The following is a 19516-nucleotide window of genomic DNA, read 5'->3' on the forward strand; positions in this document are numbered from 1 at the left end:
TGTAGAATTTAAGGAGTAAAACCTTTTTTTTAAATCATCTAAATCTTTTCTTTTGTAATATTGTAGACACATTCAAAATCATCAACCTGGATGCACACAATGTGGCTGATTTGACCAAGAAACATTTTCCACATGAATGGAAGAATGGACATGACCATGTGATATGGGACGTCGGTAATCCAGAGCATCCTCCAAGGGGTTGGTTGATAGAGTTCTGGAAATATCTGAGTTCACACTGGGAAGAGTTAGGCCACTTTATTAACATGCCGTTGATACCTGTGAAATCACCTGAAAGTGATTCCAAATCTGTGTTGTTGGCAAGGCTACGGGATAAGCCCACCCTGGTGTTTCAGCAAAGCAAACATAGCAGCCTGTCTGAACACATTCAGAATGTGGTGAAGAAGGTTGGGGGAACTGTCATAAAAAGAGATGAGTGTCTCAAACACCATGACATAGAAACCTTTGTACTTCCACCATCCCCAAAAAGCCTGCTGAAGATCTTCTTAAACCTGAGCATGGATCAGGTCATCAGGGGAATCCACTCAGCATCTTGCACTGAAAAAGAGGAAATTAAGTTATTCCTCTCTTCCTTGGATTCTCTTTCCAATGAAGAACAAAGCATAGTCTCTAGGATGCCTCTATTCCAGTTGATGACTGGCGACTATGTATGTGCTGAATCAAGACGTGCAGTGGTTTTGAACTCCTCACCAACCATTCCCTCTGACCTACCCATTCCTAATTCCGTGGTCAAGTGTGCTACTGAAGCAGATCGCAGACTTTTGTCCATGATGAAGATTGAACTTTTGGACACAGCACAGTTGGCTCTTCATCTGGTGGATTGCATTGAAACAGGATCTTTCAATCGAGAGAATGAAAAGAAAACAATGATCTGGATATTACAACACGGCTTCACTCTCTTCCCTCAAAATGTGATGTTACACAAGAAATGTAAAGCTCTGACCTTCATTGAAACAGAAGGAGAGTGCCAAAAAACCAAAGCTTCGAATGTTTTCGATCCCAGCAATGGCACCTTCAAGAACCTCTTTGAGCCAAATTTCTTTCCCTCTGCTGACTACGTAATGACTCCACAAATGCTCCAGAGCTTAAAGCAACTTGATCTGCAGTCAAAAGAGGAGGACATATCACCTAACAATGTGCTAGATGTGGTCAGAAATCTTGAAGAGCTTCACACATATTCTCAGGAAGAAGCCTGTAAGAAAGCAGACGTCCTTTTCAAAGTGCTGAATGATAATGATATAATTTCTAAATTCTCTCCTAGCCAGCTGGAGCAACTGCAGAAGATACAATGGTTTCCTTGTCAGAATCCACACACTGTCAACAAAGACCTCAACGAAAGACCTGAAAAAAAAGGTTTCTATAAGCCGTGTGAGATCAGACATTCAAAATACCGTACTGTTGTTGGGCATGTTATGCCACTTGTTGCTGAGCTAAATGAGAAAGTTTGCAAACAGCTTGGACTACTGAACCCACCACCAGCTGAGAAAGTCATGGAGAATCTATCTGTACTAAACTCAATGGCCCAAACCACACCTAACCTGGACAAAGATATCCAATTTAAAACCAAGTTGCAAGACACGTACAGATTTATGCAGATCCATATTGGGCTTTTTAGGGAAGTAATGAGGAAGAACTCTTTGCCTTGGCTCTGGATTGACAACCACTTTGTTTCACCTTGTGATGTGGTTTTAGCCTATCCCCCTGAATTAGATCTGAGTTCTTACATTAAGAAGGTTCCTGAAGAATACTCACCATTTGAAGACTTACTGACAGAGTTTGGAGTGAAATTAAAACTTTCAGACGATGAGATTGAGGAAATACTTCATGATGTCAAAGAAAGAATTGACAAAAGAAGTCCACCCTTTGGAGAGCCCTCTGAGTTGAGATTGTCCTTAAATATTCTGAACTGGATGCGCAAGGAGCAGAAACCTGCTAAGGATGATACTCCAGTACCAGTCATGGCAGAGAACCAAAACTTTGCTTTGCAGCCTGCCTCTAAGTCTGTGGTCTGCGATATTAGCAAAGAAGGTTTGGCAGACTTGAAGGAAGACCATGAAGATTTTCATGTCATACATGAAGAGGTACCTCCTGTGACGACAGAGTGGCTGAGAGTTCCGCTGCTCAGCACTCGCATTCTAAACCCAGAGTTCATTGGAATAGAGCAGTGTGGGCAGACAGAACCCATGACTCTGAGAATTAAAAACATTCTGAAGGAGTACGACGAGGATAGTGACATTTTTAAAGAGCTCCTACAAAATGCTGAAGATGCTGGTGCAAGAACTTGCAGATTTATGGTGGATTTCAGGAAACACAGAGACCCTCCTGAAAGTCTCATTGACAGTGGTATGTCCCTGTGTAGCGGCCCTTGCCTTTGGACATTCAATGATAAACTTTTTTCAGATGAAGACTGGAAGAACATCACCAGAGTGGGATCTGCTTCAAAAGAAAATAAAGTGGAGAAAATTGGAAAATTCGGAATAGGATTTAATGCAGTATACCATGTGACTGATGTTCCCTCTGTGTTGAGTGGGAAGAGCCTCCTAATTTTCGATCCAAATGTGACACATCTCAAGAAGTTCATTCAAAACAAGGGAAATCCAGGAATCAAACTTAATTTATTCCAAGAGCGAATTTTCCGAAGGTTTCCAGGACAATTCAGGTCATATGAAGGCATTTTTGATTGCAATCTCTCTGAGATAAACACTGGGAAATTCTACAAGGGGACATTGATAAAGTTGCCCTTTCGCAGTCCAGAGGAATCAACAATGTCAGAAATCAGCACAAAGGTGTATAACACAGATCGTATTACGGCTTTTCAACAACACCTGACTCATGAAGCTCAAACTCATCTGCTTTTTCTGAAAAATATAGAGGATCTCTCACTTCAGACTTTGCCAGAGAATGCCTGTACACCTCCAACAGAAGAACAAATGAAGACTCTTGTTCAAATCACAAGAAAAGTTGTGGACACAGTTGAAATATCTGATGGAATTCGTAAAGACACTCAAAAAAACTCTCTCACATATTTGATGAAACATTATACCAATTGTGCGAATGTAATGGATAGTTCTACAGCAAGCATAACTGAAATAATTCAGAACAATGTTGATGGATGTGATGTTCAGTACTGGCTTCTTTACTCTTGTTTCGGCACCCACAGTTCACTGAGAATGGTCCAAGAGGACAATGAGCTGAACGTCTCTCTGCCAATTGGGGGAATAGCTGTGCCTTTGCTAAAGGAATCTCAGACAGGAAAATGGGCTGCGGATAAAAGCAGCTTAACTGGACAAGCATTTAGTTTCCTGCCTCTGTCAATTCAAACTGGCCTCCCTGTGAACATCAATGGTTCATTTGCTGTGATGTCAAATCGAAAATGTCTATGGGAGACTGGGATGAAGGCAAAATGGAACAAAGTACTACTGGAGGATGCTGTAGCAAATGCCTACATTACCACACTACTCGTCTTGAAGAAATTGTCAGAAAATGGAAGCCTTTCAGATTATCCCTATTACACATTCTGGCCAGATAAAGAGAAAGTAGGCAAAGCATTTCAACCACTGGTTGATGCCTTCTACTCAGAAATTGTGCATGGATTTTGTAACGAAGATCTGAAGCTTTTCAGCGATGGTAAGAAGTGGTGCTCACTTAACTATGTGAGGTTTCTGGACCCAAACATAACAGAGCACAAGAATGTTGGAGAACTTGCAGAGAAGATTTTTCTGAGCCAGCAGAACCCAGCATTCTGTGCTGTTCTACTTCCTTCGTGGGTGAGGGAAAGCATGATGAAGAGTGGCTTCAAAGACATTCTTAAGGAGAGAACACTCAATTGGACAGATTTTTTCCAGGAAGTGGTGTTTAAAAATTTAGATTCCCTGGAATCCAAAGACAGAAATGCAATGATTCTCAGTGCAATTGACCTCAATGTTGATGAAATTGATGAACTACTGAAAGGGCATCGCTGCATTCCTTCACAGAGGAGTGGGGAACTGCAGTACATCAGAACAGTTGTAAATCCTTCTGGCAAAGTGGCCTGTCTGTATGATCAAGAGGAAGGCAGGTTTCTTGATGGTACCAGAGATGACTTCTTCTCCCCAAAAAGGATCCAAAGGCTCACAGCATTGGGAATGCTAAATGATCATCTGCCCTTAGAGGACATAACTGAGAGAGCAGGCACAATATCAAAGGTTTGGGAAACAGACAAAATTGAAGCAACAAAGCGTCTTGAATGCTTGTTTGATTTGATGCAGGAGCCGTCAGTTGACAAAAAATCTCATCACTGGCGCTCACTTCAAAACACACCCCTCATCCCTGCCTGTTCGCCAGTGAACACACTACCAGACAATCAAGTGATTCCTACATTGAAAAAGCCCTATGAGGTTTACAACTTCAGTTGCCGCTATTTGGTTAACATGACAGAATTCACAGTAGACCATAGAACCCTTAGGGTACACGCTGATAACTCAGTTCTTGAGAAACTTGGTGTGCGTCAAACACCACCACTTGAGATGGTCCTAAGACAATTGGAGGAAGCATCCAAATTTGATGTTCGTGATCAGTCTCTATTAGCCAGAATAGCAAATGAGAGCTATGAATACTTGAATAAGTGGCTCAGTGATCAACAAGACCAAACTCTCATTGATGAATTTGTGAAGTCATTTCCCTTTGTCTTGGTAGAAGACAAATTTGTACATGTGAAATCAGTGGCAAAATGTCAAGAGTTTGAAGTCAAACCATATCTCTATGTGCTTCCAAGTGTCCTCTTCAAGTTCAGCACACTTTGGGAATGTGTTGGCATACAGAATCAATTTACACCTCAGCAGTTTGCTGCTGTCCTGCATGAGATGAAAAGAAAGTATGGATCCAATCCTCTCTCCAACACTGATCTTAATATCTGTCTGGACATACTTACAAAAGGACTTCTTAAGACTAAAGACGCTATTTCACAGAAGTATCTTGTTCCTGATGAAAACTCTGTGTTGAGACCCAGCTCAGATCTTCATTACAACGACAGCCCATGGATGCCAGCGTCAGCTGATGTCACTTTGTGTCACAAACTTGTAGCAAGGGAAGCTGCATGCCGTTTTGGTGTAAGAACAACAAGACACCACACACTACAAAACCATTTAGTTGGAGGCTTTTCACCTTATGCACAAGAATTTGGACAACATGAGAAGCTAACAGTCCGAATCAAAAACATTATAGAAGCATATCCTTCCAAGAAGGACATCATAAAGGAGCTAATTCAGAATGCAGATGATGCAGAAGCAACTGAAATCCACTTCATTTGGGATCAAAGGAAACATGGCACTGAAAAAACGTTTGGGAAGAACTGGAATTCCCTTCAAGGTCCAGCTCTATGTGTGTACAACAACAAGGTGTTTACTGATGCAGACTTGCAAGGCATTCAAAAGTTGGGGGAAGGTGGAAAACAAGGACAGTGTGGAAAGACAGGAAAATATGGTCTCGGATTCAATTCTGTTTATCATCTCACAGATTGCCCTGCGATTTTAACAGGAGACGAGTGGCTTTGCATATCTGACCCACACGTGAAATATTCAGAGATGGCGACAAGACAGGTACCAGGATGCAAGTACTCATTGGGAGATCAATTTAAGGATTCATTCATGGATGTCTATCAGACCTTTCTGCCATCAGATTTTAGCCTCAAGTCTGGAACTATGTTTAGGCTTCCCCTCAGAACAGAGAACATGGCAGCTAAATCTGAGATTTGCAAAGCAGATGTCAGAGACTATCATATGCATGAACTGTTGCAAGTGCTTGCTGAAGACCCAGATGGCTTGATCCTCTTTCTGAAACATATCAAGAAAATAAAGTTCCATACAATCAGCCCTGACTCAGACAAACTGCATACTGTGCATTTGATTGAAAAAAAACTATCTGAGAAAAGCAGCATTAAGAGAGCACACTTTCAAAATCAAGTCCAAGTTTCTCAGATTCCATGCCAGGTCATCTATGATATGCATGTCTCTTCATCACATTCAAATCACAAAAGGCAAAGTCAATGGGTTGTTGCAGAACAGGTTGGCTCTCTTGCACCAACACCTGACAGAGGTAAAGGGCAGTCAGATGTTTCAAAGACCCCACAGGCAGCTGTGGCAGCATGTATGGGAGCAAAGCCTGAAGAGCCTGACTTCATTGGTAGGTTGTTCTGCTCCCTCCCTTTGCCTGGGGTAACTGGACTGCCTGTTCATGTCAATGGAAATTTTGAGGTCGACTCCTCTAGAAGGGACTTATGGAAAGAGGACGGGGAAAGTCTTAAGACTACGTGGAATGAGTCACTCAAACTGGATGTTATTTCACCCCTGTATGCTGATCTCTTAAAGCACATACAAACGAACATTAAAACAGGAAACCATCCTTATGTATCCGATTTAGCATCTCAGTTAGATTCCTCATTTCTGAAATTTTTCCCTTCTGTCTCAAAAGATGTTAAGCAAGAATGGCACACAGTGATCAATCAAGTGTACAAATCAATCAGTGAAAGAGCCCTCTCTGTAATACCTGTTTTACAACGGAAGCTGGAAGACAAAAAATATGCAAGAACAAAATACACAGTCAGCTGGTCAAATGTTTGCAAACATAATCCAATGAATTCTCCTCATTTTAGTGAAGAGCTAACAGAAAGCCTTTTTGCTATTTTAGAGGACATTGGAATGAGTGTGGTTCCTTGGTCTTGCCAGATGGATAAGATATCTACAGGTTTTAAGACTGCAGGTGTGGAAGTGATGATGCTATGTCCCAAAACAGTAAGAGAGTATCTGAGGGAAAAACCTCTGAATGATCCTATGAAAACTTCAGCAACCTTGCCCTTACCAGTGGATCACACCCTAATTAAAGACAAAAAACGATTTTCCTCACTGCTGGACTTCTGTATGTGGAATGTTGGTGAGAAAAATGTTAACTCTGTCAATGGACTTCCTCTTCTCCTTACTCAAGATCAGATGCTAAGGGTTTTTGACAGGGACTCTCCAAGGCAGTATTCCAGATTTTGGGAACTATTTCAGGAACAGAAAGCACTCTTTGCAGATTTTTCCATGAACTTGCTTCACCATGAAAAACTTGAAAAGGGTGGTTATCTTCAGAAATTGTCAATTCCAGTTGCATCAAAACACTTGATACCTGTGCTGAAAGACCTTGCTCAAAGTGAAGGCAACCCACCCGCGTGGCTGAGGCAACTTTGGGAATTTTTTGATGAACAAATCCAACGAGATGTCATAAAAGATGGAGAAACAAAAAATACTTTCAATGAAATCAAGAAAGCATTTTTCGACTGTCCTGTTTTGCCCGTCATCAGCCCAAGCCAAAATGACAAACGATATCTGAAAACAATGAGAGATCTTTCCAGTGTTGTTTGGAAATCAACCGAGAAAATTTCATCTATCTTAGTCAAATTAGGTCTCATGACATTGAACTCTTCATTTTTTGTAGGTTTACGAGAAGTGCTTTTTAATCATTTGATGCCTGAGCTACTCAAGACTGATAACAGCAATGCTGTTTTGGACCAAGTTTTCCAGATTCCCCTTTCTAAATTCAAGCTCCTGTCCAATGAAGACTTGGATAAGCTTCAGGAGTTTCTTCAAAGTGGAATTGGCATTGCCGAAAACCCCCAGAAATATCAGGAAAAGCTCAAGTCATTACCTCTGTTTCAAACAGTTCAGGGTGAGCGACAGTGCATCCAAGGACACAACAGTGTGTTCATCCTGAACTCAGAGTGCTCTGGAAAATTCCCTAATTTGTTTGGCATTAATGCAGACAGGCATCTTTTTCTTAAGTACAACCTGGTCAATAAACACCTGTCAGAGAACATGGACATAAGCATTTTGACTGATCTAGACTTCTATGTGAAGTTCCTGTTGCCCTCATTGCGCACACTCACAGAAGCACAAGTTCTTGACTCTATTCGGCTGCTGTTGGTCTTACAGCGACACCAAACATATGAGAAATACCGTGATCAGATTGTAGCTGAACTAAGAACTGTAAGGTTCGTTAGGGACATCCATGGTACTCTTCAGTTGACCTCCTACTTTTTTGATGAGGAAAAAACTCTTTACAAGATCATGCTTCCTCAGGAGAAATTTGTACCACCAAAGTTTTGGAAACTATTTGAAGATGAAATGTCAATGAGAGGCCTACTGAAGGACCTTGGAATGAAACACACTGTGTCGGATGAAGAGATTATTGACTTTGCACATACAATTGAGTTAGAAGCACGAGGCAAGACCTCAGTTAAGGAGCTCAGGAAGAAGTCTTCAGCATTATTCAAGAAGGCTTTGACGTACAATGCCACCAAAAAGAACTCCAACTTGTTGAATAAGATTGCAACCATCAAGTTTGTTTTTCCAGTGCAAATTCAGAAAGATTTGTGTGATTACTACCAACCCCTTGCTGGAGAACGAGATCTGGTTGGGATCAAAGGGTCGTTGATTGAAGAGAACTCGGATCACCAATATCTTATTTGGTCTTCCATGCCAATACTTCCCGCAGACAGCCTTCCTCAATCTCATCGCGAACATTTGATTAAAGCAGGAGCCTTTCGTCAGCCACCCTGTGATTCAGTGGCCCAGAATCTGAAAAACATCTGTCAGTCAGGATGCGCAAACAAGTCTTTGTTAGACATTAGGAAAAAAGCATTTTGCAAATCGTATGCATACTTACAATCACAGGATTACAGTGCCTCTCTGCTTCAAGACCTGCCCGTGGTTCTTGTCGAAAATGATGCTGTTCTTGTGCCAGCCAGTCAAGCAGTGCTTACTCTTAATGATCACATTACGTTTAGGCCCTATCTGTACAGAATCAGTCCGGAGCATGTCCTATATGCTGAGTTCTTCAAAAGGATAGGTGTGGAGGAGAGACCCACAATAAGGCAGTACAGCGTAGTCCTCAAGGATATTTTCATGGACTCCAAAGGGAAAAAAACTCTGAATGCAAATCAGCAGTTAACTATGAAACGCACTGTACAGCACCTGTTCCAGCTGATGAAAGACCAACCACAACAGATACAATTTCAGGAGACCTTGTATTTACCATCAGCAGATGGCAAACTGTACAAGTCTAATGACCTCTACTTCAATGACACTGGCTTCCAGAAAGAAAGACTGGAAAACTCTCTGAAAGACAAAGTCAGTCTCCTTTTGAACCTAGGTCTTTGTCATCTGGAGAGGGATATGTATGCACATCAGAGCATGCTAAAATTATTGCCTGAAAATATTCGTCCTACAATGTTGTCCTGTGTGACCTCTGAACGTCTTGCTAGTTCTCGTTTGAAATCTTGTGAATATGGAGAAAACTGTGAGTTCAGTGGCTCTTTCAGGGAAAAATTGTCGTCTGGTCCATTTTTGCATGGTCTTACATGTTTGATCCGACAACAAAGTGAAGGCAGGATGTCTCACGATCATGCTATTGAATTATGCCAAAACACCTTTGGAAGACTCAAGATCACTTGCTGTGAAAGCCTTGAGACAGAACTCTTCTTTGGTGATGAGCCACTGGCCAACACCACTTCTGAAACACAAGTGTATTCGACAAAAGAGACACAGGGCTGCACTCTCTACCTGAAACACAGTGATGATATGGCCTCAAAGGTAATGTTGTGTAGAGTGAACACATTATTAACCAAAGAAATTAATTTACTGCTGGAGAAAATTCTCTGCCAAAATTATCTTTTCGCTCTGGGAGAGCTTCTGTTGTGTGATACTGTGGTAGAAATTGAGAAGACATTGGAAGCATATAAAATCCACTACGATGCCTACAATGAGGAAGGGCATCATCATCCAGACCCAGGCAGCCCCATACCTGAGGAATGGTATGATGCCCTTGACATGAGCTTTATGAACAATTATGAAAGAGGCGAATATGTTGGCTTCAAAAAGACATCAGAGGATGAAATGTATTACTATGCAGTGATCGTTGAACGTTTAGATGTATCAAGTGAAGTCCAGTATTGTTGTAAATACAAAATTCAGATCGGCACAAATGAGTATGATGAGGTCAGCTCCCTTGATCTTTACCAGTTTAAACGTGAAAAAACATCTGCTTCAAAGCAAAATCATTGTAGAGAGATCCAGCTGGTGGATGGACCTGTGCCACAACCTAAGAAAGACTTCCCCAAGACTTTTAAAGAAATCAAAAGGGAAATTGATGATTGCCTAAAAGAAATCTGGACCCTGTCCAAAGATGAACAAAAAAAAGCCCTCCGGCGCCTGTATCTCAGGTGGCACCCAGACAAAAACCCAAACCAAGAGGAGCTGGCTAATGAGGCCTTCAAGTACTTAAAAAACACATTTAAAGAATTTGAACAAAATGGAGGACCTGGTCAATCATCATCTTCAAAGAACTACAGGGGGCAGAATAAGAGTGGACAGTCCAGTTGGTCATGGAATTTTAAAGACTTCTATGGTGAGTGGGACTCTGAGGCGACACGTCACCGCCAAGGGCGAGAAAGGTTCTTTAGACACAACAGCGGACCCCACTATAATTTTTCGTCATTTCACCAGGACATGCCAAGACCAGACAGAGCGGAAGCTAAGCGCTGGTATTCACAAGCCCAGTGTGACCTTAATGCTGCTCACAATGACACAGGAGGAGAGAGCCCTGAGTGGTGTTTGTTCAAGGTTCACCAAGCTGTGGAGAAGGCTCTGATGGCAGCGGAGTACAGAAGGTGTGGGAAGAGCTCTCCCAACTGCTCCATCTCTAGTCTTGCTCAGAAAGTGTCAGGCTACAGCCCAGAGCTGAGTGCTTTGCCAAGCCTTGTGAGTCGACTGAAACATTTGGGTGTGAACGCCAAAACTACTCAGTACCCCAGTTACCATACTCCCCCTAAAATTCCTAACAATACATTCCAACCTGAAAACGAAAAAGAAGTTCTAGATATTGCATCGGAACTTCTGCAGAAAGTTGACACATTTATAACAAACTGATTAAAAAGTAGCGTTCTGTTTGTAGCTCTTGTATGTTTGCATTATTCATTCTTGATGTTTTTTCTTCATCTTTGAAATACCTTAATGGTGATATTATTTTGATGTTCATTTATTTCTTTCGACTCTCTGTATCAATTATTATGGATAATCGATTTTTCTGAAAATATGGTTGCACAGAAGGTCTGAGTCAGTAAATAGTTGATCTTAAGGAAAAGTTAAGGGAATGGGGATATGAATCAAATTTTTGTATGATGTTCTTATCATTTTTTATATGATTTACGTATGTTTGTATGCATATTCTGAAGTTAAACTACTTAATAAAGATTGCTATATTGAAGATATTTGTGCGTTAGTCAATATATTCAACTGAGTTAATTTAAAAGTGGGTGATATTAAAGCCATTTAGACAAATGCAAATCTTTACTAGACAAAAACTTGGACATGTGTTTTCAGTTACTCTTGATATTGTAATGTTAAAACACAGCCAGATGCAACCAGAATAAAGCATTGTATTTATTAAGAGATTATTTTACTTAAAGACAGAGAAGGTTAAAGATTAAATTAAATGGTAGGGCCAGATCCAATTATAGTTTTAAAAATATCCACAAATTCTGTACACAATTGCATCAGGCTCCACTCCTTAAATAGTTTTTATATTCCTGAAATAATGAAACCAGTATCTACTGTATGTCCATTAATATGGAGAGAAGAAAGGAGAGTTTTGATGAAGGAAAAACAGTTGTAACACATCAAGGGAATATGATTTGGTGACTTTGGTCTATTTTCTATGCAGTCTGAGAAGACTTGACTTAGCGACGCCAGTCACCATCACTCTCATACAGGAATGCAACAGACTTATCTTTGCTGTTCAAAACACAAGACACAAATGTTTTAATTCTTCTTTGTATTTCATCGATGAACCATATATCTAATGTTTCAAAAATGTAAAAATTAATACCTTTACAGTTTTAGTTATCAAAATTGTTGGATTTCTACAAAGCAGTGAAACATGTAATGTACCTTGTGTAACATGCCTTAGATATGATTTATGTATGTGTAGTGTGTGTGTGGGCATACCAGTACATACCAACAAATGTACGCCTGCCTCTTCCCAGTATATTTGAGACAGTTGTTTTCAGGAGGTGGTCATGTGTGTATGGCTCCCTCTAGTGGGCACTGACACTACATGACTGTCTAGATAGGTGAATATGGATAGCGAATGATAGATGTTTCACAGCGCCCAATGGTGGCACGGAGTAAAACTACTCAATCACAATAACAAGAGCATCACAAATACCTATTTGTCTGTAAACCCATGCAGGACTATACGATAAGTAGGTGTGCAAACAAGAGCATGTAATATTAAAAGGTCCAGATCTGAAGTTGTTTATTCGTGTGTACTTTGTTATTTTTTATATCGTATATGGTTATTGGGGTAAATTGCCCTATTGTTTAACACATTAAGCAGACTGCTATGCAGTATGGTTACCTTGAAGACAGACGTATCAACTCCTCAAATGTTTGACATGATATCTGAACGTATCTTATGGAAACTGCCAGCAAGTCCAGTCTTCTGACAATAGTGGAACCTTGAGTTTTGCTTCATTAGAATCCTCATACCATAACAGGTGAAAAAGAGCTAAGCAATTAACTTATGGTGTGATTAGTGACACTGTAGCATCCAAACTGTCCTGCTCAACATGCATCATAATTGCATAATCTGGATGTATGGCCATATAATTTCACTACTAATTATGGCACACATCATTGAGAAGATATTGTGCTATCCGATTTAACCTCTGCTCGAATTTACCGTTAATGTTAATAACTATAACATGTTAACATTTTGACATTTTGTGCACATTGTCTTCACCGCCTCATTGGCTTAATGATGATGAATGTGCTGCGATGGGCAGAGCAGTCCAGGGTCAAACATAATCAAAGCCATGCTTTAGATGTAGCTTGAAACAGTTTTTCATGTCCTCTGCATGCATGTCATCTTGTTTCAGCGGCGGTTATAAGGGCAGCGACTAACCCTGATACAGCCTGTAATAGAGTCAGCGCACATCTCTGAGGCCTCTTGGGACCATGAAAGACATGAGTGGTAGCTGGGAGATGTTGGAGGAGGAGAAGGAGGAGGAAGGGGCCTGTGTGCACATGTCCAGACACACTTTTTCCTCCTTTAGGATCATGCTCTGAAAATCTGCTGTTACAGATTTGAACCTTAACCTAATTCACTGGTATCATTACTGGTAGTATGATAATAATTTCAAAACAGTAACTGATGGTACAGTAATCGTTAGTTAGAGTGAAATCAAAAACACTCTGCAGAGTCTGGTATTAAAATGAAACAAGCATCTGAAATACATACAGGCGACCCTAATGAAACAGTCAACCATATTTTCTGGGTTTGTAAATGTTCACTTCTTTGGAAATATTCGTGGAATGTATTAATATTTCAAAAGCCACATAATTTACTGACCAGTAGATTGCAGTAGATTCTTCACTGACTCACTGCCTTCTGACTGTTTACACTTTAGATTATATTAGATTAGATTTAACTTTATTGTTATTGCACAGAGTACAGGTACAGAGACAACAAAAAAACTTCCTACGGAGGCTGTTCATTTCAAGTGGAGGCAATACTGTGAATTGAATAGGAAATGTAGCAAGACAGTGACCAAATATGAACAAGGCAGCACTTCACCATGGATTAAACATTAAACCAGTGTTCAGGTGTATAAATCCAATACCCATACCGAATTGTCAGGGAAGGCTATTTGAAGGAGGTTCAGGGGTCAAACCTGGGGCATAGGGGGATGAATGTTTCAGACAGTGGAGTGTGGGCAGTCACATCACCACTTGTTCACCTTTGCTTGGCTCCTGTCCATCTCACACATTTCCCCATCTGTTAACTTCTCCAGTTGTCTTACGATCTGACTGACGCTGCTCTTGGGCCATCTGGTGCCCTTTAGAGTCAGAACTGGCCGGTGTCCAAGTCCTATGCAATGCAGCACCTCGTTATTTGCCTCCCTGTCACTGGCACAAAGCCACCTGCTACAGATTTTTTAAAGAATATATAACAAATAAAAGAACAAAAACAAATGAAAGTAGCTTGAAACATGTACTGTGTTTTGCCTTACTGATTTGAGGTTGTATGGAGAGGTAACCTATGTGGCCTGTTATCACTGCACTATGGTGTCTCATCTCTTCATGTGATACTGTTGTCTTTAAAAAAAGGTTGTAGATGGATATTCATCTGTCAAATTCATCCAACCAGTTGGTTTATTATTGCTTCATACTTATTGAATGTTTAACCATAATGTTTATTATAGCATTTCTGAAGTTGACTTTATATTCCTAATATAAGTAAATGCTGTTTGAATGACAAGCCCTTCCTGAGTGCCCTTGCCCTTCAGTCCCTTAAATTGTGAAAGTGGTGTTATGGGTCACTGGTAATGTGAACTAATGTAGCCCTAAAAATGAATCTGTCAAACATCCTTCCTGCTCAGTAAGAAATTACCATGACGTCCTTTGTGACCCATTCAGGAGTGCACTGAAAGATCTTAAGAGCATCCCACCCAAGCCCTCGGGCAGAGAATTCCATTACTGAGATACTTTCCATCAATTCAATCAATCCCACAAGACAAATCTGTACAGTTGTAGTGTTGGGACTGTTTGCCAGGGGGCAGCCACTTAGTATGGACAAAGAGAGAGATGCAGCTGAAATTGGCCAAAGAAATGGCCCGATGCTCTTTTTGCCTCAGTGTGTTTGGTGTCAAAGTAGAAGACCTCAGATAAAATCCTCATTTTAAAACCATGAGGTGAAGTAGGGGAGACATAGTGTGCCATATATTGTGACAGCTCAACATGTTGAATAGCACAATTAAATATATCAGATTAATATTTTAAATGTATTTGTGAGACATTTGTAACATTGTAAAACAGTCTTTTGTTTCTGAAAAATGATTGAAGTCTTTATGAATTACTTTGGCTAAAATATATGACATAATAATATTTATTCTATGTGCATTGAAAGCTTCTGCTGTGAATCACTGGCCATGCTGGTCTGAAGATATATACAAAACAGTGGTACCTTACCCTTCAAATCCCCCTAAACCGTAATTTCTGATCTAAATAATTTCCTTCACATGCATTGGTACTGTTTACTCTAGGGTGAGATAAACGCCACTAAAATGAGGCCAAGGTGTAAATAAAGGACTTTATGAAGCAAAAAAACTCACAACGTCCACTATTTGGATAATAACTGTGAAGACATGAAAAAGCTACCATGGCTAGATGAGCTGATTTGAATAAGAGGTATATGCTAATGGACTAACTTACTTACTTCCTACACAAGCACATCTCATATAGATATCTGTTATAACGTCAACAGCAAATTAAACTTCTATCAGCACTGGTGAGGTCAATTGAGCATTCTCTGCACACCTAGAAATAATATCACTCCTCAAATCCACATCCATCCTACTCTGTGTAGTTGATGGTAGTAAATGCCCAGTCACTGGAATTCTGCAGGTTTCTGCTTTAAATCTCTTAGTATGTCGTAACCAGCTATCAAATCTAGGTCACATTGTATTGAAGGCAAGAAGAATAAAGCTTGCGTCCAAATGGCCCATGGCTGAGGGTGTATTTTATTGTCCATGATTTAAAGTCTTCATTCCCACTCTACACTGAGAATTGACCCTCCTCCTCAAGTAACTCTTGAGGCTAGAAGAGAATATAAGAGGCCATCTTGATCCCCTTTTTGACCCGCATGGCCTCCATAGTTTTGAAGCTCACACCCAAGCTCAGTTTGCCAAGATTGAAGACACTGACTGTTACACTGCAGTATAATATAATCAGCACCCAGCTGGGCACCATAGCGTAGCTCTCTTCTCTTCAAAAAAAGGAAAAACCTTGAATGACATTGTAGCATCCACGTTACAAATCCTGTCTATCCAATTTAAGCAAACCCAATGAAACTTGAATGAGGACTGATTCCGCAGCAGAGGCTTGCATGGGATTTAGAGTGCTAGAGTCCTGTTCCTGCTGAAATCCTTCCTCAGGTTATTTTGTTGCGCTGATGTTATACTGCAGATGGTTAGCCTGGCTCCTACAGCATCAGTGCACTCTACTGCCTGTCAAAATCCTCGCAGATAGTACGTACAGAAAGAGGCTTTCTGAAAGTGGCAGAAAATGGTGTATTTAAAGTCTTTGCTCCAGAGTCAAGTCAAATGTAAAATAAAGAGGATGGTTCCCTGTGAGCCACTGGCTGCACAAGACTTGTGAGGGGGTGTTCTACAGCCTCTCTGGTTTTGGCCTTGAGGAAATCTTATTAGGTACATACACAAACTCACTGGAATGAGGAGGGATGGAGAATAGAGGTCCTGGGTGCATTACTGATCATTATTATCACAGTGTCTTTGGAATCACCACATTAACACTTGAAGTAAATTGTGTAAACTCAATTGAGTTTATGTCTCAATTTCTGATACATACTGTGAACACACTTGTATCTGTGTATGTCAGTTGTCCTTGGTGTATATGTCTATGGTTTATTTGTTTAGATAAATTCTATCAAAATGAAAGAAATCATTTTTATGAGAACGCTCTGGTACATTCAGACAAAAATAATCATACCCACATTTCGATTGAGCCTATGCACTTGCTGTTAAACAAGAAAGAACTGCTCCTCATTATGTAAATGGTCCTGCATTCAAATTATGTAGCCATTTTATGCAGATAATGTACCCTTCATAATTTGACACAACTAGCATCTGGATCAAGGAAACTGTCCTGCTGTGTTTGTGTACAGTTCCAATCCCCGTAGGAGATGGCTTGACTTACTTATCATTGACCTGGTTTAGATTCAAAGCACCTGAAGCCACAGCAAGCCTTTCATTCCTGGGCACAGCACACTGAAGCAGAAATCAACGTTTTATTTCAAAAGAAAGGCTTTTACATGGCCCTGAGCTCAGGTAGATAAATTCACACACTGTCTTGATATCTAAGTTTTGATATGTGCTCTGTTTTTTAAATTATTATAATGTGAGGTTACATGGCTGCTTTAGTTTTGGATGTCTGGACCATTAGAGGACCTAAGGCCCATAAGAGAGCTGGGGAAGTATAGGAAAATGATACCCCGATAACAGTTTATTATGGAAAACTTGTAGACTGTGTACATTGTGTGATTTGTGCTCAACTATTCTGTAGATTATGAGATGATGCTCTGTATTCACTGTGGTTCATTTACCTTATGTTTGGAGAGAGCTGGGAGACAATCTGGACAGAATGTCGTTCTATGTAGCGGCATTCTTGAAATTCCACAAGAACCCATAATTTAGTTGGCAAATGGCAAGAAATTAGCTGTGAAATGAAAAGAGTGGTGGTTACCTTTGGCAGCATGGCTGCGTGATAATGTCTTCTCATCTGGAGCAAATCCAGAGGTAATTGAGAAAATATGTTAGATTCATCTCTCAGATATGATCCCTGGATGCTTGATAAGATGTAGAATACCTTTATATGGTTGGAACCAAAGACATGTCTGCAATCACAGACTTCAGAATATTTACCTACAATTTGCATCTTATTTCTCCTTGTGACAGGTCTGACAGGACTTGTGCTAGAAGTAAGGATTAAGGAATGTTTCCTTTCCATTCCCTGATTTTTCCTCTTCATTCCCACTTGCATTACATCAACGCACAATGTTATGGAATGACAGTAAAACCTTACAGGTTACTGAAATGTTTATCAGATTAATAAACATTTACAACTAATATTTCTTAGTGATTTCTTGGTTTTTGTGAATGTCCACCTAAAGTGATATAAAATACTGGGGGAAAATAAGGGGTCAAGGGTAGTCAGTGATGGGGGAGTGGGACTAAAATTGAGTAAAAAAATACAGCTGTTACCTATGTTTAGCCTGTGCAAGGGAAAGGCAGAGTTTGTCTGTGTTTATCTTCTCAACAATGCCCCCAGGAGAAAGCTAGACATGACACACGCCGCGCTGAAGATCATGATTAGATTTAATTGAGGGTGTGAAGACGGCAGAGCTCGCAGCAATTTCCACTCAAACACCAGCAAGTCTTTTCTCCCTCCCTCCTCTCGCTCTCTCTCTCTCTCTCATCTATCACTTTCACTCTATTCCTCTCTCGCCCTCTCAGCTGTCGTTCGTGCATCCGCTCACAGATTTAGAAAACTTGCTATTCAGCATCTCATGGCCCCAAGCATGCATCTCAGCTGGGCCCCTATGGTGTAGGCTGAGCTCCGAATCAAACACTGAAAACAAAGACCTGCATAAGCGCTGCACACACACAAACACACATACACACATACACACACGCATACACACACACACACTCACACACTCACACACACATAGCCACACACTCTCACACACACACACACACACACACACACACACACACACACACACACACACACACACACACACACACACACACACACACACATACACACAAACACACACACACTCACACACACATGCCCCACCCCAGTCCTGATCTTCTGGGAATTCAACTATGCTGCTATTCTGTGGTCTTGCTAACCTGCAAAATCCAACCTGGCAGCCCCCTTTTTTTCTTCCCCCTTCATGAGAACCAAGCTCGAGCAACAAAGGACACCCAAGCCCTTATTTACTTTGCACATTCCACAGTTACTGAGGTTTATTATTGCATATTTTGGTTGCCTGATGGAGGATGGGAATGGCTCTCCGATAAATAGCGGTGCCAGTATGTTATCAAACCCATATGTTTCCATGGCGCGGCGAGTGGCCGCCCCTGCTGTCACGTTTTAGATTTAGGCTAGCGAGCTGTGAGCCTCTCCTTTCGTCTGAAACTCACACCAGCTGTGACCTCAGCCTCTCAAGATGTTGAAAAAAACACAAACTTACATTCAAACAAACACTCGTCAAAAAAGAGAAACACACATACACACACACACACTGAAGACTGGACATATAGACCTCAGAGAGATCCAAGTCCAGCATTTTCAACAGAACTGTGTTTTAACCTGGCATGTTTCCACCCATGGCCATTAATGCACCTACAAACTGCATGGCCACAGCCATGGATCTTTCTTAAATGATGCTTAGCAGTGTGTGTTCTTAGTGGACGGGCGCATAAGTGAGCTATTGGCTTATGAAGCATAAATAAAGGGAGGCTGCCAGTTCTGGCTGGCCTCCAGCCCGCTAACATTCCCAGTCAGGGTTGTGCCTTTGGACTCTTTTGTTGAGTTTCGAGAGAGAAAGATGAGAACATTTCAGCAAGAGCATACAGCATTACACTATGGAGGGATTTTATTCTAAAATATGTTGTGGGACTTTTGTTTCAGGAACTGCCTGTTCACTCTCTCTCTCTTTCTCTCTGTCTTTCTCTCTCTCTCTCTGTCAATTGTCAGTTTACGAAATAGTAAACTACAAGAAATCCATGATGCAGCAATGTACAGAATTCTAGAGAATTTGGCAAGAAGATGCATTGCTAGACATCTTTTAAAGACTCGAGTTACTAAAATGGCGATCTACACTAAGACTTAATGCCCGC

General features: G+C 40.8%; 1 protein-coding gene across 1 annotated transcript in view; it reads left to right on the forward strand.

Moving 5' to 3' along the window:
- The window catches only part of sacs2 (sacsin molecular chaperone 2), a gene marked incomplete at its 5' end in the record, with an annotated part of 28798 nt that extends 17714 nt beyond the window's left edge, over positions 1 to 11084 (forward strand). Inside the window, one exon of the mRNA XM_080839683.1 lies at positions 67 to 11084. Coding sequence (XP_080695809.1) covers positions 67 to 10955 — 10889 coding nt within the window. The 3' untranslated portion in view covers positions 10956 to 11084. The remainder of the gene's footprint in view (positions 1 to 66) is intronic.
- Positions 11085 to 19516: the final 8432 nt, after the last annotated feature.

This window comes from Sprattus sprattus, assembly GCF_963457725.1.
Source record: "Sprattus sprattus genome assembly, chromosome: 5".
Classification (NCBI taxonomy): Eukaryota; Metazoa; Chordata; class Actinopteri; order Clupeiformes; family Clupeidae; genus Sprattus; species Sprattus sprattus.